The sequence below is a fragment of the Pongo pygmaeus genome, chromosome 8 (assembly GCF_028885625.2).
Source record: "Pongo pygmaeus isolate AG05252 chromosome 8, NHGRI_mPonPyg2-v2.0_pri, whole genome shotgun sequence".
NCBI classification, from domain to species: domain Eukaryota; kingdom Metazoa; phylum Chordata; class Mammalia; order Primates; family Hominidae; genus Pongo; species Pongo pygmaeus.
The window spans coordinates 105,157,669-105,182,516 of record NC_072381.2 but is presented as its reverse complement, the minus strand read 5'-3'; the positions used below and the strand labels follow the sequence as shown (position 1 = coordinate 105,182,516).

General features: G+C 43.8%; 1 protein-coding gene across 7 annotated transcripts in view; it reads left to right on the top strand.

The window, feature by feature from the left end:
- Window positions 1–24,848, top strand: part of DNMBP (dynamin binding protein) — a 135,469-nt gene that overhangs the window by 96,615 nt on the left and 14,006 nt on the right. For all 7 annotated transcript variants that reach the window (XM_063670143.1, XM_063670142.1, XM_054435548.2 and 4 more), the window contains 9 exons: window positions 3,220–3,413; window positions 4,276–4,375; window positions 12,321–12,468; window positions 13,627–13,644; window positions 14,097–14,296; window positions 15,990–16,120; window positions 17,319–17,423; window positions 21,791–21,919; window positions 24,182–24,514. In XM_063670143.1, coding sequence (XP_063526213.1) covers window positions 3,220–3,413; window positions 4,276–4,375; window positions 12,321–12,468; window positions 13,627–13,644; window positions 14,097–14,296; window positions 15,990–16,120; window positions 17,319–17,423; window positions 21,791–21,919; window positions 24,182–24,514 — 1,358 coding nt within the window. The remainder of the gene's footprint in view (window positions 1–3,219; window positions 3,414–4,275; window positions 4,376–12,320; window positions 12,469–13,626; window positions 13,645–14,096; window positions 14,297–15,989; window positions 16,121–17,318; window positions 17,424–21,790; window positions 21,920–24,181; window positions 24,515–24,848) is intronic.

Genomic DNA, 24,848 nt, shown 5'->3' with positions numbered 1-24,848 from the left:
CTGGCTTCTGATTGATGAGTAAGTGCTTGCTGGTACTTTGTGTTTTCAACTACTATAATTAGTAGAATTTTGATTCTCAGGAGAGTACACAGTGGTTTCCAGGGAGTTTTTAAGATTTGAAGCAAATAATCCCCTGACCTTTTCTCATTGGGATTCCAGGCCAGGGAAACCAAATGGTGCAGGATTAAGTGCACAGGATTTGGATTTAAATATATTTAGGTTCGAAATCCACTACTGCCATTTCCTCACTCACTATATAACTTCAGACAAGTTTGTCAGCCTCTCCAAGCCTGGATTTTCTTACCTATTAAATGGTAGTAATAATACCTACTTAAAAATTCTGATGTGAGTATTAAATGAGTTCAGGGATATAATCTGTAAAGTACCTGGCATGTGATAGGAATTCAGTAAATGTTCTCCCTCTCCAGAGCTTTTTAGTCTTGTATTTAAAATGAGTTTCTATTCTCAACTTGGCACTAGTGAAACCATATTTGGGATTGAAAGTCTGTTGCTTTGAGATCACAAAGAAAATTTAAAACAAGGCTATTAGAAATAAATTTTACATGTAACGCAATGAATTTAGAATCATAATCGAACACTGATGAAATGAGGGTTATGCTTCAAGTTTTGCCTTTCATTCTACCAAAAAGTTCAAGAAAGCTTTTTCTGTTATGTCTTAAGTTTTATTTTGAATAATATCAAATATACAGAAAATTGCAATAGTACAATGAAACTCCTGTATACATTTTATACAAATTCACCCATATTTAACATTTTGCTGTTTTTATCTCATTCTCTCAATCCCCACTCTCCACATGCAGTTTTTTTTTTTAATGAACTAAGAGTACATTGCATATATTGTGCCCCTTAGTAAGCTTCAGTGTGTATTTTGTATGAACATGGATTTTTTTTTTTGAGATGGAGTCTTGCTCTGTTCTCCCAGGCTGGAGTGCAGTGGTGCAGTCTCGGCTCACTGCAACCTCTGCCTCAAATTTTTGTATTTTTAGTAGAGATGGGGTTTCACCATGTTGGTCAGGCTGGTCTCGAACTTCTGACCTCAGGTGATCCGTCCGCCTCAGCCTCCCAAAGTGCGGGGATTACAGGTGTGTGAGCACTGCACCTGGCTGGACTTTTGTTTTTACTCAGGCTGGAGTCAGTGGCATAATCTCAGCTTACTGCAACCTCTGCTACCCAGGCTCAAGCCATCCTCCCACCTCAGCCTCCTGAGTAGCTGGGACTATAGGTGTGTGCTAGTCCATGCCCTGCTGATTTTTGTATTTTTTGTAGAGATGAGGTTTCACCATGTTGCCCAGGCTGGTCTTGAACTCCAAGCTCAAGTGATCTACCCACCTCAGCCTCCCAAAGTGCTGAGATTATAGGCATGAGCCACCACACTTGGCCTAAAATGGTGATTTGCTGACTCCATTATTTCCTCTCTTATTTATCAGCTGACATTCTACCACAACAAGGAGCTTTCTCTTCTCCCCCATTTATTTATGTGCTTATCAATATGAACTTACAGATTCTTATTTTATTCAGTGGAATAATCCATTGTTGTGCTTTTTCATTTATACTCAAATTGTGCCACATTGGCCAGTGGGAGCCCCTTCAAGCTGGCCTCTGTGCCCTTTGACCTATCCCTACCATGTTGTTGAGTACTTCTTCACTTTCTGCCACATTTCAGGCTCAGCTATACCTTCTCTGCCCCAGCCCTGGAATTAGCCATTTCTCCAAAGAACCCTGCCTCCTTTTAGTGGAGAATGGCATCTAGAAACCAGAATTTGGGTTGTATTCTGAAACACTGGAATTACTTTTTTTTTTTGAGACAGGGTCTTTCTCTGTCACCCAGTCTGGAGTGCAATAATGGCACTATCTCGTGTTGCTGCAACCTCTGCCTCCTGGGTTCAAGTGATTCTCATGCCTCAGCCTCCCAAGTAGCTGGGATCACAGGTGTGTGCCACTATGCTTAGCATTTTTGTATTTTTAGTAGAGATGGGAGCTTGCCATATTGGCCAGGCTGGTCTCGAACTCCTGACCTCAAGTGATCCGCCAGCCTTGGCCTCCCAAAGTGCTGGGATCATGGGCGTGAGCCACTGCACCCGTCCCAGAATTCCTAACTTCTGAGAGAAAGCAGTGTGGAAAATTTTTTGGAGAATAAAATCTGCTGTGAAGGCCGACTTTCCATAAGTAGTTTGAACACTTGTGTTTTTGCTTCTTAAATCTGGGTTAAAATATTCCTGTAATTGTACTCAGACTTACTAGTATATTTACATACCAAATTTGTAGTTGTTTAATTGGATCATAAAGAATTTGATAGACTAAGCAGAGGCTGATTGTTTCACTGCTGTTCTTTTCCATTGCTTATTACCGTGTTTAATGCTCATTTCAGATGAACAAATGCTGTTCCATGTTTATAAATAACTCTCTCATCCTATGTATCTAAGTAATAGTCAGATAATTGTAAAAGCTAATGACAGGATACATATTTGTTTTTTAGAATAATGCAGTTTAGTTCTTAGAGATTCTTATACTTGAAAATACCATTGATAAGCTTCATGTTTATAGTAAGTTTGTATCTACTAGGACATTTGAGGTAAGAAAACCTGCTTGTGAGTTTTGGTTAAGGTTTTCATAGGGAAAATCTAAACAATTTTTTTACCTATTTCATTATATGCTAATGTTGACCTACCATTACAGTGACTGGAAAATGATAGGTCCTGTAATTATCCAGATCTCAGATGGATAATTTCTTATTTTTTATTTTACCCTTAGTTGGCATTGTTCTGTGTTCCCCATAATATTCTGTTTAATGTGCTACATCTGTATTTTGAACTTCCAGCTTGTTATTTCTGGTGCTTTGATCATGGACCATGTTTTATATCTGATTAAGTGAAAGCAAGTCTTTATAAGGTCAGACCCCTCTAACCTCTTTTGCAAGGAGCTTGTAAACATGCTTTGTTCACTCAAAGTGGGCTAGCTACTTCTTTTCAGGACACATTCTCAAAATGGTATTGCACAGGTTGGAGTTCTCTCTGCAGTTATGGCTTTCTAAGCACTTCAGCTGTCCCTGTTTACAACTGACATGTGCGATCTGATTTCCTGAGGGTTGACAATAGTGAGACCTTTGGTTCTCAAGGAATGGGTTCTGTTTGCCTCAAACTGTGGAAGGGTGCTGCTTTTACACCCAGAGCTGCTAACCAGTTCTCTTTTCCCTTCTAGAAATGACGCTCCTCTCCTCCCAGTCTTCATCACTGGTGGCCCCTTCTGGGTCTGTGTCCACCGAAAATCCAGAGCAGAGGATGCTGGAGAAGAGAGCCAAGGTCATAGAAGAACTTCTTCAGACAGAAAGAGACTACATTCGGGATCTGAAAATGTGTATTGAGCGGATCATGGTACCCCTGCAGCAGGCACAGGTGGGAACTGGGAGACAGAGTTAGTTTGACCTTGAGTATGGTCCTCCAGGCCAGAAGCATTAGGATATAGGAGCTTTTACCACAGATTTATTGGATTTGAAATAGAAACTGTGACTGTGAGTGCTGCTGCTCTTAATCAAGGGCCTCAATATACGTGTGTCATCAGCTAAGCCTTCAGCATCCTTTCACTTGTCAAGACTAGTGTTAGCCTACCAGACACTGCAGTCACTCCCAGGACACTTCCTGTTTCTGTGGCTCCTGAACACAGTTACAGGGAGTCTGAATTGTGGCCCTGCTGGAGGGCTGAGTGATGATGTAACAAAGCCTGGCGGTGAGCAGTTACATTACCCTAGTACCTGTTTATATAGAGTTTATCCAGGAAACGCTTACTAACAAACATGTGAGTAGGCTAGGGACTTTTCTCGATGCTGGAGGTAGTAAGAAAAGGGTAACAATGTCCCAGGGTTTATAGTCCTTATTGCTTGTAACTTGACCAGCTGGGCTGGGCTTGGGTTTACACCCTTGGAGCATTCACTGCCAAGTACTTCTGCAGCAGGTAGGCAGTGCTACGGGATGTTGGTCGCAGTTGGGAATTTGTATCCCAGTGCATTTGTAGACCAAATTGCTTCCATTATCACTTTACTAAAGTGCTGGTGGGGGTGGCAGAGAATAGTTGGATCAAGGACAAAGGATGACACTAAAGATAATGTTGGATATTTCTAGTCTGGAAACTTCGTGAAAGTGAGTGAAGAAAGTGACCTTGAGCAATTTTTCTACACTTCTTGAAGAGCTGTTCCTAAGATGATTGAAATGCCATTAAGCTCATTTCCGTGCATCTTTATGTTTTGTTTCCTTTTCTCAGGTACCAAACATTGATTTTGAGGGACTTTTTGGAAATATGCAGATGGTAATTAAGGTCTCGAAGCAATTATTGGCTGCTCTGGAAATCAGCGATGCTGTAGGTATGAGCTCCTGTGTTGTTTCAGAAGCAGCTTTTTAAAAAAACTTCATGGGCAGGAGGAAGGGGCCTTCCTGATACTGAGTAACTATGCCTCCGGGAAGATACAGGTGTAGGTACTTAGTCCAGAGGTTACTTGTCCTCTGCTTTCCTTCTGTCTCAGCCTACTTTGGGGTAATATAGGATGTTAGCAATAGAAGTAGTTTTGGATATCATACAGTACAGTGTTTTTCCACACTCATGGTTGCAGCCCATTACTGGGTCATGAGATCAACTTATTTTTCAAGAAAATATCCGAATGCAGCCAGGCACAGTGGCTCACACCTGTAATCCCAGCACTTTGGGAGGCCGTGGCAAGGGGATCACCTGAGGTCAGGAGTTTGCGATCAGCCTGGCCAACATGGTGAAACCCTGTCTCTACTAAAAATAGAGCTGGGCGTGGTCATGGGCTCCTGTAACCCAGCTACTTGGGAGACCAAGGTGGGAGGATTGCTTGAGTCTAGGAGGTTGAGGCTGCAGTGAGCTGAAATCGCGCCATGAGCCACTACACTACCGCCTGGGGTACAGAGCAAGACTTGGTCTCAAGAAAAATAAAAGAAAATATCAGAATGCACTGTAAGTTTAACTACCAATTTTTGAAACTTATCTGTTGTTTTTTTTTTGACACAGGATTTCTACGCTGTCACCCAGGTTGGAGTGCAGTGGTGCGAATTCAGCTCACTGCAGCCTCAACCTCCTAGCCTCAAGCCATCCTCCCTACCTTGGTCTCCCACGTAGCTGGGAATACAGGCATGTGCCATCACGCCCAGCTAATTTTTTGTAATTTTTTTTTTGTAGAGACGGAGTTTTGCCATGTTGCCCAGGCTGGTTTCAAACTCCTGGGCTCAAGCGATCCGCCCACCTCGGCCTCCCACAGTGCTGGGATTACAGGTGTGAGGCACCACATCTGGCTGAAACTTTTATTTTCATTTCACATATATGTGTACTGAGTCATAATTTAAAATACATTTACGTGGGACATTGTCAAAATGTTTTTAAAACATTCATCTAGTTCTTATAAACAAGGGAACTTATTGGTTGTCCATTGCTATTTAACAATTGCACCGAAACTTAGCAGCTAAAAAAATTAAACATGTATTACACCTCGCTGCTTCTGTATGTCAGGAGTCTGGAGGTGGCTCTGCTGGGTGGTTCTGGCCCAGGGTCTCATGAGGTTGGAGTCAGTTGTTGGCCTCGACTGCTGTCATCTGGGGCTCAGGGATCTGCTTCCAAGAAAGCTCACTCAGCTCTTCAGGCCTCAGTTTCTTGCCACGTGAGCCTCTCCCTGGGCTTTCCTCACGATGTGGCATGAGTCACGAGTCACCTAGAGTGACCTGTGAGAGAGAGCGAGAGACAGAATGAGAGAGAGCACGCAAGAGCAAGCACGCCTGAGACAGGAGCCACAGAGTCTTCTATAACCTGATCTTGAACATGACACAGCATCACTTCTGTCATATTCTGTGGGTCATACAGACCAGCCCTGGCACAGTGTGGGAGGAGACATCCTATCATTTTGCTGCTTTATTGGAATCCTAATTACAAGAGGCTATCCCAGTTCCAGCCATGACACTATACACAACAACATCCAGCAGAAGGAAGGAGTGACCCCTGTGTCATTTTAAGAGTTTGCAAACCTTTTCCAGAGCTCCCTGATCAGCTACCTTATTTCTCGTTGGCCAGAAGTGGGTGACATGCATGCAGCTAAGCTGATGGCTAGAAAGGGGAATGGGTCATGATGCTGGCTTACACTAGATGGAATTTACCTGACTCACCTGGGAGAAAAACGGACACAGGAACAAAATCAGTGTTCTGCCCCCTGAAGGGAAGAGGAAACAGCTCTGGGACGTTGTAGCATGGTTAATGTTTCCTGAGTGTTTCTCTCACCACATACCCTCTTCTCAAGATAGGTCCAGCTGGATCTCAGTTGTTCTCTACAATAGACAGCCCTCTGAGGTTTAGGTACTGTTGTTTCTTCTTTTTTTAGACAGAGTCTCACATTGTTATCCAGACTGGACTGCAGTGGCACAATGACAGCTCACCCACAGCCTCGATGACCCAGGTCAAGCAATCTTCTCACCTCAGCTCCCTGAGCAGCTGGAACTATAGGCATGCACCATCAGGCCCAGCTAATTTTTAAATTTTTGTAGAGATGGAGTCTCACTATGTTGCCCAGGCTAGTCTTGGATGCCTGGCCTCAAGTGATCTTCCCTCCTCAGACTCCCAAAATGCTGTGACTATAGGCACGAGCCACCACACACCTTTTTGAGACAAGGTCTTGCTCTGCTGCCTAGGCTAGAATGCAGTGGCGTGATCATGGCTCACCTCATCCTCAACCTCCCAGGCTCAAGTGATCCTCCCACCTCAGCCTCCCAACTAGCTTTTTTATTTTTAGTAGAGATGAGGTGTTGCTCTGTTGCCCAGGCTGGTCTTGAATTCCTCCTGAGCTCAGTCCTCCCACACTGCTAGATTACAGGTGTGACCCACTCTGCAGCCAGTTTAGGTACTCTATCCTATTTTACAGTGAAGAAACCGACACTTAGAGGGAAGGTAATTTGCCCAGGTCACATGGCTAGTAACTGATGGGACTGGCATTCAAACTCAAGTCTTTCTGTCATGCAGGCAATGCCATTAGCCTCTATACAGAATACAACTGTGTCTTTTGCATTTTCTGGAACAGTTAGAAAAACGGAACCTGAGGTTCTTGCCCTTAGTCTAACCAGAGAGGTCAGGGAAGTTGAGGAAGGAGGCACACACATTGAGTTGGGCAGAAAGAAGTCACAGTGACCCAGTTTTAGTGTGATGGTGAAGCATAAACGCCAGTGTATACGATTTTTTAAGGCACTTGAAATAAGTATCTCTGGGTCATTTATTTGTATTAAGAAAGAAATGAGATAAAGTTGGCTGCTATCTAAAAGGGCTTAATTATAAATTAAGCAGTTACTCATTTTTCTTCCAGTTTATTACCTGTTGTCGTGCCTGGGGCTCTCAGGTGGTTGGAGTTAACCAGCTTCTGCAAGGCGCCTTCTCCCCTTAGATCGGATTCAAATCAGAAATGAGAGTCTTAGCATCTGTGTTTATAGTGTACTATACCTTACATTATGACAGTAAACTGAGAAATGAAAGCAAATATCCATAACCCCACCTCCATAAGATAGCACCTGCATTTATTTTTTCTTCTTTCCTTCGCTTCTTGTCCAAAGTCAAACAAGGAGCTGGGTAGCAGGCTTCGATGTGCTGAAGACACACAGAGGTAGTGGAGAGGCCTCGACACTGAAAGGCTGACACCTAGGCGCGAGGACTAATTTTTAGAGGAGGGATGGTGGGTGGTGGGGCCTGAGGGAGCCAAGACTGAGAGTACCATGCCTGTGGCTCTAGCGGAAGGCCAGGCGTGCGTTCAGTGGGGGATTCACAAAGGACAAACAAGGTCTGAAACATCCGATGAGGGAAGGCTCTGAGAAGACCATGAAGGGCAAGTTAAAGCCTTATGGAGCCACGGGCAAAAGGCAGGTGGCTGAGATAGAGAATGATCAAGCAGCACCGGGAGACTCTGGGTACATGGTCATAGGTGGAAAGTACTCGCTTTACGTGATTTTAAACACATCCCGCTGAGAGCTATGTTGTTCATAATGACCCAGGATGTGTGTTTCTATGTATATCTGTGCTTAGTTTTACCATGTCCAGTGTTTTCCTTTTTTTTTCCGAGGCAGTCTCACGCTATTTCCCAAGCTGGGGTGTAGCAGTGTGATCACAGCTCACTGCCCTCTACCTCCTGGGCTCAAGCGATCCTCCCACCTCAGCCTCCCTAGTAACTGGGACTACAGGTGCGTGCCACCACACCCAGCTAATTTTTATGTCTGATGTTTTCTGATATTTTCTTTTCTATTTGATCAGCCGGGCGTGTTGGCTCACACCAGTAATCCCAACACTTTGGGAGGCTGAGGCAAGGCGGGCAGATCATGTGAGCCCAGGAGTTCTGGGCCAGCCTGGGCAACATGGGAAAACCCCATCTCTACAGAAAAAAAAAAAAAAATCCATTCTAGCTCATCAAAACAGTGCTGACTGTGACCCGTTAAGTATATTTTGTGATCCAGAGTTTGAAAGAGATGATAGGTGTAGCTTTGCTAGTTTGTAATTGATGTAAAATAGTGACTATCAGGGAAGTTGAAGAACGGCGAATTGAATGTAAATCATCAGTCTGGATGGTGAAGATTCTAAGAATGCAACTAGGGAAAGGGCTGCAAAAAGAAGGCGGCAGACTAATGTAGAATGGTGAAACCAGAGGAAGACGTGGGTGGCTTTAGGAATTCCAAAGTGGCCGTGAAGGCCAGGCACGGTGGCCCACGCCTGTAATCCCAGCACTTTGGGAGGCCAAGGTGGGCGGATTGCTGAGCTCAGGAGTTCGAGACCAGCCTGACCAACCAGGTGAAACACCATCCCTACAAAAAATACAAAAATTAGCCAGGTATGGTGGGGTACACTTGTAGTTCCAGCTATTTGGGGGGCTGAGGGCAGAGAATTGCTTGAGCCCAGGAGGTCAAGGCTGCAGTGAGCTGTGTTCATGACAGTGCACTCCAACCTGGGTGACAGAGCAAGGCCCCATCTCTTAAAAAACAAAACAAAAAAAAAAAAAACAGTGGCCGTGAAGATGAAAAAGGAGCAAGCCCCACCCCCACTGTTGTGACTGGTAGGTTGCAGGAGTAGACAGAAGGGAAGCTTCTGGCCAGGTGCCGTGGCTCATGCCTGTAATTTCAGTAGTTTGGGAGGCCAAGGCGGGAGGATTGCTTGAGGCCAGGAGTTCAAGCCCAGCCTGGGCAACATAGCGAGACCTCGTTTCTACAAAAAAAAAAAAAAAAAAAAATTACCCAGGTGTGGTAGCACATACCTGTAGTCCCAGGTACTTGAGAGGCTGAGGCAGGAGGATTGCTTGAGCCCAGGTGTTGGAGGCTGCAGTGGGCAATGGTCACGACACTGCACTCCAGTCTAGGATATGGAGTGAGACCTTGTCTCAAAACAATTTTTTTTTTTTTTTACACAGAATCTCGCTCTGTGCCCAGGCTGGAGTGCAGTGGCATGACCTCTGCTCACGACAACCTCTGCCTCCTGGGTTCAAATGATTCTCCTGCCTCAGTCTCCCGAGTAGCTGGGATTACAGGTGCCTGCCACCATGCTCGGCTAATTTTTGTATTTTTAGTAGAGACGGGGTTTTGCCATGTTGGCCAGGCTGGTCTCGAACTCTTGACCTCAGGGGATCCACCCATCTTGGCCTCCCAAAGTGCTGGGATTACAGGCTTGAGCCACCATGTCCGGCAAACAATTTTTTTTTTTTTTTTTTAAAGGGAGGCAGCCGGGTTGTGGTGGTTCACACCAGTAATCCCAGCACTTTGGGAGGCTGAGACAGGCGGATCACCTGAGATCAGGAGTTTGAGACCATCCTGGCCAACATGGTGTAACCCTGTCTCTACTAAAAATACAAAAATGAGCCAGGTGTGGTGGCGCATGCCTGTGATCCCAGCTACTCAGGAGACTGAGGCAGGAGAATCACTTGAACTCAGGAGGCAGAGGTTGCAGTGAGCTGAGATCATGCCACTGCATTCCAGTCTGGGCAACACAGCGAGACTCCGTCTCAAAAAAAAAAAAAAAAAAAAAAAAGAAGGGAGGCTTCCAGTGAGAAAGGGCAGTGTGAGGTGATATGAAAAAAATTAAGTTTCTCTTAAAGAAAGGAGTTATACATTAAGGAAAATAGTTTAAATAGAAACTTTTTAGGCCAGGCGTGGTGACTTAACGCCCGTTATCCCAGCACTTTGGAAGGGCCGAGGCAGGTGGATCACTTGAGCCCAAGAGTTTGTGACCAGCCTGACCAACGTGCCGAAACCCCATCTACCAAAAAATGCAAAAATTAGCAGGCGTGGTGGTGTCCCAGCTACTCAGGAGGCTGAGGTGGGAGGATCACTTGAGCCCAGGAGGTGGCAGGTGCAGTGAGCCAAGATTATGCCACTGCACTCCAGCCTGGGCAACCCAGGAGACCCTGTCTTAAGAAAAAAAAAAAGTTCTGCACAAGAACAGGGACTTCTATGGGACACAACAGTGAGAGAACAGAGGTGACTCCACAGAAGCAGCGATAGGGTCCCTAAGGGAGGGGTCGTGCCTGGACAGCTGGTAGGGATGGTTGGTTGTAGGGAAGCAGTAAACAGTATCATATTGGAGGGAGGAGAGCAAGGATGAGAGCTCTTTTTTGTGGAACATGGAGCTGAAGAAGGGAACACCAAATACACTGAGAAGAGGAAAGAAGGGCAAGAGGAAGAGTCGTCATAGTAAGCCAGGGACCCGCACATTCAGGCCACAGCTCTGAAGGCAATTGTTCTGTGGAAGTTTGCTTAGGAACTGTTGCTGTGCCTAACTGACTGTAGATGAGGGGTCTGGGGATAGGGAAAAAAATGACATCTTTATTTTTTTTTACTAATTTTTAACTGAAATATAGTGTTTATTTAAAGTATGAATGTAGGGAATAAACCACATAGTAGTAGCTGTGACTTTGTCACCAACAGAAGTCACATGTTTCTATCACATTAGGTTGTTGCAAATGTCTTGAAATTTCAGTAACCATCAACCAGTGGCAGCCAATGTTACCAGTGTGTGGCACTCCTCAAGCTGTGACAGTATGGGAATTGTTAGACTCAGTGCTACATTTGGTTATTTAATACCTTATAAAGAAGTACATATGGCTGGGGCTCACACCTGTAATCCCAGCACTTTAGGAAGCCCAGGCCAGGTGGATTGCTTGAGCCCAGGAGTTTGAGACCAGCCTGGCAAACATGGCAAAACCCTGTCTCTACTAAAATTACAAAAATTAACCAGGTATGGCAGCGCACATCTGTAGTCCCAGCTGCTCAGGAGGCAGAGGTGGGAGGATCACTTGAGCCTGGGAGGTGGAGGTTGCAGTGAGCCAAGATCGTACCACTACAGTAGAGCCTGGGCAACAGAGTGAGACCCTGCCTCAAAAAAAATAAAGAAGTATATAGGTTACTATATCATAAGTTGGGGATTTATCATTATAGGTATTTTAATGTAATACACTTTATCCAGTCTTATTTATGCGCAAAAATGCTAGAAACTGCGGCTGTAGAAGAACTCCGTCTCTACTAAAAATACAAAAATTAGCTGGGTATGGTGGTGTGTGCCTGTAATCCCAGCTACTTGGGAGGTTGAGGCAGAAGACTCACTTGAACCAGGGAGGCGGATGTTGCGGTGAGCCGAGATGTGCCATCGCACTCCAGCCCGGGCGACAAGAGACTCCGTCTCAGGAAGAAAAAAGTGAGGGGCTCCTCCTTATGGGGTTCTCATTACATCCCTACATGGAGAACGCTCTCAGATGCCTGACTTGGCTCGACTGCAAAGGGACTGGAGGCTCTGTTTCAGAGGCCAGTCGCACGTGTGTGTGTGTGTGTGTGTGTGTGTGTGTGTGTGTGTGTTCTAAAACAAATACATGAGCCTGGGCAACATGGCAAACCCCCCCGCTACCAAAAATATGAAAAATTAGCTGGGCATGGTGGCATGCACACGTGGTCCCAGCTACTAGGGACCGACCCGAGTCTGGGGGGTTGAGTCTGCAGTGGGCTGAGATTGTGCCACTGCACTCCAGCCTGGGTGACAGAGTGAGACCCTGTCTCAAAAAATAAAATAAAATAAAATGAATACATACATACATGGATGACATGGCTTTCTAAATTTTCCTTTAAATGATTACAACTTTTAGCTGTTAGATGGAAGTTTCTTACTATTTGATGGATAGTCTTACTATCATTTCTTGTAATAGGATTTAGCTGGTACTAAAGTTTGGCTGTGTACCTTACATTTAGTATACTGAGAAGAAAGTTTACTAAAAACACTGTATGTTTGTGTGTATTCCAAAGGACCTGTGTTTCTTGGTCACCGGGATGAGCTTGAGGGAACATACAAGGTTTACTGCCAGAATCATGATGAGGCCATTGCGCTGCTTGAAATCTACGAGAAGGATGAGAAGATCCAGAAGCACCTTCAGGACTCCTTGGCAGATCTGAAGTAAGAGTTTTGACCACTTAACTTCCATTACAGCTCTTTAGTTCTCTAAGTTATACCTGTGTATATGCCTGGACTTGATGATGACATCTATCTTATTTTAAACATAAGATATCCATGATATATATCATTTAGGTGGCTTCCTGATTGTATTTTTGTCCATGTGAATAAGTTTTATCTGTATGGAGTATTAGGTTAGCATTATCAGGTTAAAAAGCAGCCAGGAGAGGATGGTTTGGTCCAAATAAACAAGAGCATAGGTGAGAACACTAAATACAGGGGGTTTTTTTGAGACGGAGTCTCACTCTCACCCAGGCCAGAGTGCAGTGGTGTAATCTCAGCTCATTGCCCAGGTCAGCATACAGTGGCACAATCTTAGCTCACTGCATCCTCTGCCTCCTGGGTTCAAGCGATTCTCCCTGCCTTAGGCTCCCAACTAGCTGGAATTACAGGCGCACACCACCATACCTGGCTAATTTTTGTGTTTTTAGTGGAGATGGGGTTTCACCATGTTGGCCACCCTGGTCTCAAACTCCTGACCTCAAGTGATCCGCCTGCCTCGGCCTCCCAAAGTGCTGGGATTATAGGTGTGAGCCACCGTGCCCAGCCAAGGTATTCTAGACATCAGGTGAGATTGTCCTGGTCTTAGGGAAGCAAGGTATAAAGATATAATATATGGATAAGTAGATGAAAGAGAAATTATGGGCTTTTTTTTTTTTACTTTTTATTTTTTGGAGAGACAGAGTCTCACTCTGTTGTCCAGGCTGGAATGCAGTGGCGCTCTCATCTCACTGCAACCTCCACCTCCTGGGTTCAAGTGATCTCCTGCCTCAGCCCCCCAGCAGCTGGGATTACAAGGCACGTGCCACCATGCCTAGCTAATTTTTATATTTTTAGTATAGACGGGGTTTCACCAGGTTGGCCAGGCAGGTCTTGAACTCCTGACCTCAGGTGATCCACCCACCTCGGCCTCCCAAAGTGCTGGGATTACAGGCGTGAGCCACCGTGCCTGGCCAGGGCTAACATTTTTTAGTAGACTAAATATGTTACCATAAACATTCATAATTTTTTGTCCCACGTGATTCATGTTCTGAGAAGAATGTGAAACTCAAGATTCTCTAATAAGCTCTCTCTTTTCTTTTCATGCCCACTGCCTTGTAGGAGCCTATACAACGAATGGTAAGTTCCATTGCTGCTTGATGTATGCGCTCATTTCTTCTGTGCATTTTTCCTAACTCTTAAACAACTGTATTTTCTTCCTTTATAGACAAACCTAGAAGTAGACTCACCTTGCTGGGTTTTCTTTCGTAGCACTTATCCCCAAGGGAACACTTTACTTATCTGTTTATTGCCTATCTTCTCCTACCAGGGCAGGGACTTTTGGGGTCACTATTAAATCCCCAGCACCTAGAACAGTACCTGGTGTTTATTAGATGAATACATGTTGAATGACTGAAATTGAAAAGTAGGGTAAAAGAACAGAGAGCAATATTTAGGAACAAATCCTGCCCATAGGGATACATTATTATGATGTTAAAAAAAATTTTTTTAAGATGGGGTCTCACGATGTTGCCCAGGCTGGGTGCTATATTATTGATAGCTTGCTAAAGTCTTTTTTCCTTCTCTTACAGGGGATGCACAAATTATATTAACCTGGGCTCCTTCCTCATCAAACCAGTACAGAGAGTAATGCGTTACCCGCTGTTGCTAATGGAGTTGCTGAATTCCACCCCAGAATCCCACCCAGATAAAGTGCCTTTAACCAATGCAGTCCTTGCGGTCAAAGAAATCAACGTTAACATTAATGAATATAAACGGCGAAAGGACCTGGGTAAGAATAGCATAATTGCTGAAAAGGAGGTATGCCCTTTGAGAATGCTTTTCTTCTCAAAACAATTCATTACCTCACTAGAGTTGGACAAGGCAGGTGGTAGGTAAAATAGGGCTGTGATGAAGAAATGGTAGAATTTGGGGGAAATATGATATTTTATTATTATTTTTTTGAGACAGAGTCTTGCTCTGTCCCCCAGGCTGGAGTGCAGTGGTGCTATCTCAGCTCACTGCAACCTCCACCTCCCATGTTCAAGCAATTCTCCTGCTTCAGCCTCCCAAGTAGCTGGAATTACAGGCATGTGGCACCATGCCCAGCTAATTTTTGTATTTTTAGTAGAGACAGGGTTTCACCATGTTGGCCAAGCTGGTCTGGAACTCTCAGCCTCCCAAAGTGCTGTGATTACAGGCGTGAGCCATTGCACCCGGCCCAAAATGTGGTATTTATTAAAGGCAGAAGTAATGATAAAAGCACAAGTATGGTATATTGGAAATAAGGCATCTGTAATAAAATATATAGCAATAAGAGCCTTTCTCAAGGGATATGAAGACAGTGGAGACTGGGTGATGGGAAGTTTTATTCGAGCATGGGCAGTTTCCTCCTCACCTCATTTATGGAGCTCTTCTGGAGTCCATGCATAGACTTGTTTTTTCTAAGTGTCTAATTGGATGTTTTACTACCTCTACTAAAGCTAGGACTTCTTGTCTTTTAGAAAACCCCAATCTGCTCACCTTTCTTGTCCTGTCTTCACTGCCCATGCCCAGTGACCTCTCTGGGTTGAGTCCCTCACTTCCCCTCCTAAAACAGTCAGTTGCCCACCCACCCACTCCTTCTTCATAACACTGAATGCACTCATCAGGTCTCTTGAGGTCCTAACTTGAGCGTTCAGTGAGTATATATAGCACAATGACTGTGCTGAGCTCATTTATTATTCATATCTTCAAGATATAATACAGTGTAACCTTTTTGTCTTTCCATTCTTCTCCACACTTTAAAGTTATCTAAAATCATTTCTCTGCCTTCTACTTCAACTGTGTCACCCTCATTAGGATGGGATGTTGACTGTGGCTTCTAAAGCTCTCTGGTCATCCAGCCCTTTCCCTTGGTTCAAATCTCCTAATGCGATGTAGTCTCCAACTTCTACAACCAGGTATACCTTTTTTGCTGCCTCCCAGTCTTCCCCTTGCCACCCTTCTACTTTTATCTCTACACTTTTCTATAGGTTGTGCCTAATGTTTAACATGGTAATTAAATTACTGCTGTAGAGCTTTTTACTATGGGAGACGATTGGATATCAATATCTCATTTGTGTATGGCACCATTTAAGATGGCCTTACAAGTATTGCTTTCTGCATTTTATTGAAGAGGCAAATGAGACTCAAGGTAAAAATGACTGATTTAACACCATACCTTAAGTGGCAGACCCAGGCATTGACTTCAGTTTTCCTGAAGTTCTTTCCCTTAACACCCTCTGCTGTTTCCTCCTTGTCTCTGACCCCTCTCCCGGCCGCCCATTGTCTCTCTGCTGTGCTTCAGATATCATGTCTGTCCATAAATCATTATTTGGATTAATATTTTGTTATAAGCTCATTGAAGACAAGCACTAGCTCCCGTTTGGGTGTTCATCTCATTTTATGGCTCATTTTGTAATGTGTCCATGCTGAGAAAAGTGCTTTTCTGACTTACTCCCTAGTCCTCAAGTACCGTAAGGGTGATGAAGATAGCCTTATGGAGAAAATTTCCAAACTGAACATCCACTCCATCATCAAGAAATCCAACCGAGTTAGCAGTCACCTGAAGCATCTCACTGGCTTTGCTCCTCAGGTGAGATCCCCATCCTGGAAGGCTTAGCGCATCTTTGACAGCTTTTCAGGGCTCCGTGAGACAGCCTGCCTGGCGTCAATTGGCGTGGTTCCCTTCCTCGGACATCCTCTGGTTTTGTGAGGTGGTGGAGACAGGGCCCTCCAGCTGCTGGTTACAAAGGCAAATTAGAGGGTCAGATCAGTTGACATGTAATAACTATGGTAGTTTTCACCACCTCTAAGGAGCTTATAATTGATTTGGTGGGACAAAACTATAGTTGTAGACTTACTAAGCTAGCAGGAATTTAAGAGATCACCTAGTTGAATACATGATATTACAAAGAAAGAAATGTTAAGTGTAAGAGATTGAATGGATTGAAAAACAGTTTATCGGTAATGCTGAAAGTTGACCTGAAGTCTCCAGACATCATTCTGCTATACTATATATATAAGGTACAATTCATGGAAAATATAAGCCAGAAAATAGTCCATTGCTAGGTTTTGTATTTTGTTCTCCAAATGCTGTAGTATTTTAGAAAAACAGTTCAGTGAGAGCAAGAGTCTTGTTGACCTGAGCCTTATAGGAAGGGGGCAGGCATGCCACAGGGAGGGAGAAGACATGCCAGGCAGGGTAACGTCATGAGGAACAGTCCTAGGATCAGCAGACATGGCAGTGCTGGGGTGAAGAGGGCAGCCTGGCCAGAGCAGAGGGCTTGCAAAGAAGGTTTAAAGGAGGGCCTGTGTGTATTTTGGAGGTCTTTCGAAACCACATGCAGGTGTTTAAATCAATTCACTATGATTCAGGAAAACATTAAAGGTTTAAAATTTGAACAAAAGATGTTTTTAAGAAAGCTACTTTTGGCCAGGCGTGGTGGCTCACGCCTATAATCCCAGCACTCTGGGAGGCCAAGGGGGTGGATCACCTGAGATCAGGAGTTCGAGGCTAGTCTGGCCAACGTGGTGAAACCTCATCTCTACTAGTAATACAAAAATGAGCTGGGCGTGGTGGTGCAAGCCTGTAATCTCAGCTATGCGAGAGGCTGAGGCAGGAGAATTGCTTGAATCTGGGAAGCGGAGGTTGCGGTGAGCCAAGATCACGCCATTGCACTCCAACCTGGGCGACAAGAGCAAAACTCTGTCTCCACACACAAAAAAGCTACTTTTGCCAGTAAGATTAAAGGAGCGTCCAAATTTGCTAACAGCACTTTATTTTTGAACAGATAAAAGATGAAGTATTTGAAGAAACAGAAAAAAACTTCCGAATGCAAGAAAGATTGATTAAGTCTTTTATCCGAGACCTGTCTCTCTACCTCCAGCACATCCGGGTGAGCGTCAACATCACTCTAGTTAGACTAACATACGATGTAATTCTGTCCCCTTTCCTGTTCATCAATCATATTGTTTAATGAATGCTGAGTAATCTGGACTCAAATCACTATTATGTGCCCCTTCATAACTTTTTGTTGAGATGCCAATAGGTTATTTAACAGTAATAGCATTTAGATCAATGTTGTCATATTCATTTCAAAGCAGCCCAACTTTTTCCACCCTCTTTTTGGTCTTCATCACCCTTCATCCCACACACACCTTATTTTTCTTTTGCTTATTACAGTTCATTTTGTCAAAACCAGTTTGAAAATCAAATATCGAATGCAAAAGCTAGGAAGCTGTAAACAGGAAACGTAAACAAGAGAAAGAACAAGCAGTGAATATGAGTAAGAGAATGTTCCTATGTGGTATGCTTTCTGATCACTTCAGCTCCCAATTTATTAATATTCAGTTGCTATAAGGCGGCCTCTAAAGGTATTAGAGCCATAAACAGCTTTGAGATCTAGAGAAGCCAAGGAGATCAGGTGAGCCTAGGTCTTTCCTTGCCTCAAGCAATGCTTCCTCCCTGAGGTCAGAACCAGGACCAGCATCCTTTCTATTCTTGTCTCTAATTTCTCTATTGATTTAATATAGGATGCTGTGAGTGTACTCGATACTCCTGTCCCTCTGATTTTTTAGAGACAGTCTCTCTCTCTCTCTCTCACTCCAGACCGGAGTGCAATAGTGCCATCATAGCTCAGTGCAGTCTCCAAATCCTGGGCTCAAGCAATCCTCCCACCTCAGCCTCCTCAGTAGCTGGGACCACAGGTGCACACCACCACACCTGGCTAATTTTTTTTAAGCAGAGATGAGATCTTACTATATTGCCCAGGCTGATCTTAAACTGGCCTCCTGAAGTTCTGGGATTACAGGCACGAGCCACCATGTCCATCCTGAACATCTGATCTTATAAAATAATTTCCTTGAAAGGGATCCTTAACTTTTTTTAAAAAAAAGTTTTTAAACTAAATAAAATGGTATAAAATTTAAAGGTACCAAAGGGCTAAGTAAAAATAATTATTCCTCCTACCTTGTTACCTTCTATAGAGACAGTCACCATCCACTAAGTTCTCCCCTCCTATCAGAGATTTTGTGTGTGTGTGTGTGTAGGTGGGAGATACACTAGCATCTTGGGTTTCACACTTAAATTTCAGAAGTGATGTTGTAGCCATACACACAGAGGCCTATTGTTCTTTTTTCCTTTGAGACGGAGTCTCACTCTCGCCAGGCTAGAGTGCAGTGGCAGAATCTCAGCTCAGTGCAACCTCCGCCTCCCGGGTTCAAGTGATTCTTCTGCCTCAGCCTCCCAAGTAGCTGAGGCGTACGCCACCATGCCCAGCTAATTTTTGTATTTTTAATAGAGACGGGGTGTCACCATGTTGGCCAGGATGGTCTCAATCTCTTGACTTCATGATCCGCCCACCTTGGCCTCCCAAAAGTGTTGGAATTACAGGCGTGAGCCACCGTGCCTGGCCTTGGTCCGTTGTTCTTTACAACTGCATAGTATATCACTGTGGACATGTCATAATATATTTAACTAGTCCCCTGTTGGCACATATTTAAATCGCTTGTAGTTACAAAAGATTAGAACTAGTCATACAAGGAATATCCTTGTGGATATATCATTTTCTGATCTATGTGAGTCTGTCTGAAGGCCAGTGTACTTCTGAGCCAAATCATGTGGCAGTATAAATTTTGACAACTACCGTTAAATGTCAGAGATGTTGTAAAGGTGAAAAGTTCCACAAGCAGTATCCCTTGTTAACTCAGTGTTATCAAAACCAGTGGGTTTTATCTTTGCCTGCAAGAGAGGTAAAAAATATTTCAATATAGTTTAAATTGTCATTTCTTATATTAGGGATGGAGTTGAGGATATTCTCATATGTCTATATCATTATATTTTTCTGTGACTTACCTATATTCTGGCATCTTTATCATGTTGTTCTCTGTATCTGTTGGAGGAAATAGTCCTTTGTCTGAGATGGTTTGCAAATATCCTCCCCCACCTCAGTTTGTTGACTTCTGAGTTTGCTTAAAGTGTTTTCTCCGCATAAGGGTTTAAACTTGCATTTTATGGCTTCTTAGTTTTGTGTCATATGTAGAAAGGCCTTTGCTATTCCAACATTTAAACAATCTCGTGTTTTAGTACTTTTATCATTCCATTTTTTAAGATTTTAAAATTAAATCTTTAAGTTTTAAGATTAAATCATTGCTCTGTCTGGACTTTAGTAAATCAGGTTTGAAGCAGGGATTCAACTTTATTTTTCCAGCTGGTTACCCAGTGGCCTATCATTTATTGAGTAAATAGCCAACTTCCACCCTTGTGTTTTAAAAATGTAACTAGGGCCGGGCACAATGGCTCATGCCTGTAATCCCAACACTTTGGGAGGCCGAGGTGGGCGGATCAGCTGAGGTCAGGAGTTGGAGACCAACCTGGCCAACATGGTGAAACCCCATCTCTACTAAAACTACAAAAATTAGCTGGGCATGGTGGCAGGCACCTTTAATCCCAGCTACTTGGGAGGCTGAGGCAGGAGAATTGCTTGAAGCCGGGAGGCGGAGGTTGCAGTGAGCTGAGATCATGCCATTGCACTCCAGCCTGGGTGAGAGTGAGACTCCATCTCAAGAAAAATAAAACACACAATATTGGGGCAGCTACTGAGTATGTTTCTTTATCTTTCTGCTTCATAAGACTTTCCCCTAATATCCCTCTCATGCTGATATCCCTCTGTTGGCCATTTTCTCCCCAGGTTTTCTAAAGTGTGACACTATATACCTGAGCCCTCAGCCCTTAAAAGGCTCACCTCCATAGCAGTGACTGATACATTTTGGGTTGGGATATATGTAACGTTGAAAACCATCTGATGGAAGTATCAATTTAGTTCTGACTGCTGACAGAAATTGAGAGAAAATGTTGAACAGTTTTGTCATGCCACAAAATGAAATGCCTGCCCAATAAGAAAATTAGATTGACTAACAGGGAGAAAACCAGCGCGAACATAAGCTGAGGGCCATTGGCTGGATAATTTGGTATCTACATTGGCATATGGGCTGATATTTGGGGACTTTATAGCATTCCTTTAAAAGGAAACAAGAGGACATCACATTTCACATTAGATCTCCCACTCAAGAGGAATTAGCAACATTCCCTGGGTTATCTTACTGACGAAGCCCTGGCTTTATATGTACAGATATAAATATTAAAGACAAAAGGTCTAAAAATGTTATAAAAATAAAGCATCAAACCAATGTATGAGGCACTGATGGTTTTGCTTAAGAATGGGAAACCAGGTTGTGATGATCAGTAGCATGGCAGGGCAGTTGTCTTTGAGGTGGTGACAGCATGAACCAAGACTTGAGGAAGGAGAGGTGACTGGTCATTATCCTAATCCTATAGGAATCATCTTGCTTCTAATTTGATAATTTACTTTTTGGTAAATTAAGAAACCCTATTAGGGACATAGGGGAATGCCAAAGAGATGATAAAAGCCCTCAACACTTTTTTAAGAATTAAAGTCTTAGACTTTTCTCTGTTTGCCCTTGAAATAGACTAATGGAGTATTTAGTCTGTTTGGGTTACAGCCCAGCATTGTAGAGATGGGGTTTCACCATGCTGGCCAGGCTGGTCTTGAAAGAAAGCCTGGAAGACCAACCTGGAGTTCAAACTCTCACTATCAGGAGGAGTTGACTATGTGATAGTGGAGTCAGCAAACAAAACAGACAAAAGTCTCTACCTTTGTGGAGCTTGCATTTTTACTAGGAGGGTGGGTGAGGGAGATGGTGACAATAAGCAAGCATTAGTCAATTCTAGTCATGTGAGAGGGTATTTTTTTGCAAAGACAAAAAAAGGAAGCAGCACAGCAGGAGCTATTGGGAGTGCCAGGGTTGGATGGGAAACCAGGTTGTGATGATCAGTAACGTGGCAGGACAGTTGTCTTTGAGATGGTGACAGCATGAACCAAGACTTGAGGAAGGAGAGGTGACTGGTCATTATCCTAATCCTATAGGAATCATCTTGGTTCTAATTTGGTAATTTACTTTTTGGTAAATTAAGAAACTCTATTAATTAGGGACATAGGGGAATGCTAAAGAGATGATAAAAGCCCTCAACAATTTTTTAAGAATTAAAAGTCTTAGACTTTTCTCTGTGCCCCATAAGTCATAGTTTATGAAAATATGCTTATTTCAAAGCTAAAATACCAGACTAGTGAGAAAATTTCAAATTATGGAACTCATTTTTCCCAGGCTGCTATTTAGGGTGATGTATGACAAAAGCGGGAAAGTTCTGTCTGTTCTGACTTGTGTCTGTCCTAACCGGCTCCAGGAGTCCGCATGTGTGAAAGTGGTGGCTGCTGTGAGCATGTGGGATGTGTGCATGGAGAGAGGACACCGGGACCTGGAGCAGTTCGAGAGGGTGCATCGCTACATCAGTGACCAGCTCTTCACAAACTTTGTAAGTAACTTTTATCTTCAAAAGTTGGCCCCCCTTCCTAGGGTCATCTCAAATACATCAGCTCATGTAAGTCAGTTCCATGGACACAGGCCCTGGCACCAGGCATATTCGTCATCCTTTAGCTATATTCATATTGGGATTTGATATTCACAACATGACTTTCAATTAGTTAAATGGAAATGTAGGACCTGTGTCTGTACAAACAGGTTTTTAAAAAAATAGCTTGTGATTAATTTAGTTTCAGAGGACAAAGGAAAACTAGGCAATGAACTCTGATCAAATAAAAGCAACTATAGGAATAATAACTTGAAGAGGGTCCAGGCACAGTGGCTCATGCCTGTAATCCTAGCACTTTGAGAGGCAGAGGCAGGCAGATCACTTGAGGTCAGGAGTTCAAGACCAGCCTGGCCAAGGTGGTGAAACCCTGCCGCTCACTAAAAATACAGGAGGCCGAGGCCGGAGAATAGCTTGAACCCAGGAGGAGGACGTTGCAATGAACCAAGATAGCACCACTGTACTCCAGGCCTGGGCAACAGAGCAAGACTCTGCCTCCAAAAAAAAAAAAAAAAAAAAAAAACAAAACCTTGAAGACAAATATTTAGGAATATAGTTAATATGTTACCAAAGAGATTTGAGATGGTAAAAACTACTTTAAGGCCAGGCACAGTGTCTCACACCTCTAATCCCAGCCCTTTGGGAGGCCGAGGTGGGCGGATCACCTGAGGTTGGGAGTTGAGACCAGCCTGACCAACATAGAGAAACCCCGTCTCTACTAAAAATATAAAATTAGCCAGGTGTGGTGGTGCACACCTGTAATCCCAGCTATGAGGGAGGCTGAGGCAGGAGAATCACTTGAACCTGGAAGGTGGTCATGGTGAGCCGAGATCATGCCATTGTACTCCAGCCTGGGCAACAAGAGCGAAACTCTGTCTCAAAAAAAAATTACTTGAAGTGCTGAAGACCAAATTTTTTGAGAAATTCTAAATCCATATATATGGGATTGTTTAATCCCTTGTAGAAAAAACTGGATGGGGTTTGATAGTTTCGTAGGGATCTATAAGTGGCCTGAGGGTGAAAAAGACATGCCCACCTGGGGAGCTGACAGGTGTTCTAATTGTACATTATTGTTAATAAGATGCTACTAAGTACTACTAAGTACCTATTTATGTTCTTTATGTATTCATTGCCTTACCCTTAATGTCTGTGTGTTAGAAAGAATTAAAGAGAAAAATTTATTATTTTTGTTTTGAGATGGAGTCTCACTCTGTCACCCAGGCTGGAGTGTACTGGCACAATCTCGGCTCACTGCAACCTCTGCCTCCCAGGTTCAAGAGATTCTCCTTCCTCATCCTCCCAAGGAGCTGGGACTACAGGCGTGCACCACCACACCTGGCTAATTTTTGTATTTTTAGTAGAGACGGGGTTTCGCCAGCTTCTGACCTCAAGTGATCTGCCCACCTTGGCCTCCCAAAGTGCTGGGATTATGGGCATAAGCCACCGTTCCCAACCAAGAGAAAAATTCTTTGGAAGATAAAAATGGGGGGTGTGCGCAGTTGGTCTCAAACTTCTGACCTCAAGTGATCTGCCCACCTTGGCCTCCTAAAGTGCTGGGATTATGGGCATAAGCCACCGTTCCCAACCAAGAGAAAAATTCTTTGGAAGATAAAAATGGGGGCTGTGCGCAGTGGCTGATGCCTGTAATCTCAACTACTTGGGAGGCTGAGGCTGCAGTGAGCCGAGATTGCGCCACTGCACTCCAGCCTGAGTGACAGAACAAGACTCTGTCTCAAAAAAAAAAAAATGGGTATTACCTAGTTATGATTAAAGGTTTATGAGTGTATGAAAGTTATTCTACCTCAGATTTATGTAACAACTAACTCTGGAGTTAAATTCAAGCTATGTAGACATGTACACATAATAAATGTTACCAGGTAAACTTCACATCTGGTTTCTAATGCACACATCTTATCAGTGTGCAGCTTAGCATTTATCACCTCAAGGAGCTCAAGTGAGACTAGCATATTTTACATACTCTTTGATGTGGGAATTGAAGGTATCTAGTGAGAAGTCTTGTGGAGTATTTAAGTAGAGGCTAGTGATGGGTTAGTAGAATACTGTTGTAGATCTGCATGGGTTTAGCTTGTGTACTAGAAACGAAGTAGGTGGTTCAGGACACAACAAAATCAGCATTAAGAGTGACTTGGATAATCACAAATGTGGGATGCTGTCCAGCTGAGCAATGTGCCTTTCTCGTCCCTACAGAAGGAGAGGACAGAGCGGCTTGTCATCTCCCCCTTAAATCAGTTACTGAGCATGTTTACAGGGCCCCATAAGCTGGTACAGAAACGCTTTGACAAGCTCCTGGACTTCTATAACTGTACAGAACGGGCAGAGAAGCTAAAGGACAAGAAGACCCTGGAGGAGCTGCAGTCGGCCCGGAACAACTATGAAGCCCTGAATGCACAACTGCTGGATGAGCTGCCCAAGTTCCACCAGTATGCCCAGGGCCTCTTCACCAACTGTGTCCACGGCTATGCTGAAGCCCACCGTGACTTCGTGCACCAGGCTCTGGAGCAATTAAAGCCACTGCTTTCGGTGAGTTTCTTACTCCTTCAGTGGGATGGTCATCTATGGCCTTTGCCTGGTGTTTTTCTGGGAAAAATGGTAGCATGGTTTGAAAAATTATCTGAACTAGATAAACTGAACGTGTCGCTAGTTCAGCTCTCAGGAAATCTTGATCCCTTGATGGTGTCATGAAGCCCGTGGCTTCTGAAACATCCTTTTCCCTCTTGAGCAGTTCCCAGAAGAGCCAGCCAACCTGGCCCACAGGCAGTGCCCTGGAGAACTTGTGTCTTGCATCAGGCTGCTGTGTTGGTAGCTCAGAGAGTGAGCTGCAGCTGAACTTTAGCTTCCAGTGGTTCTAAGGAGA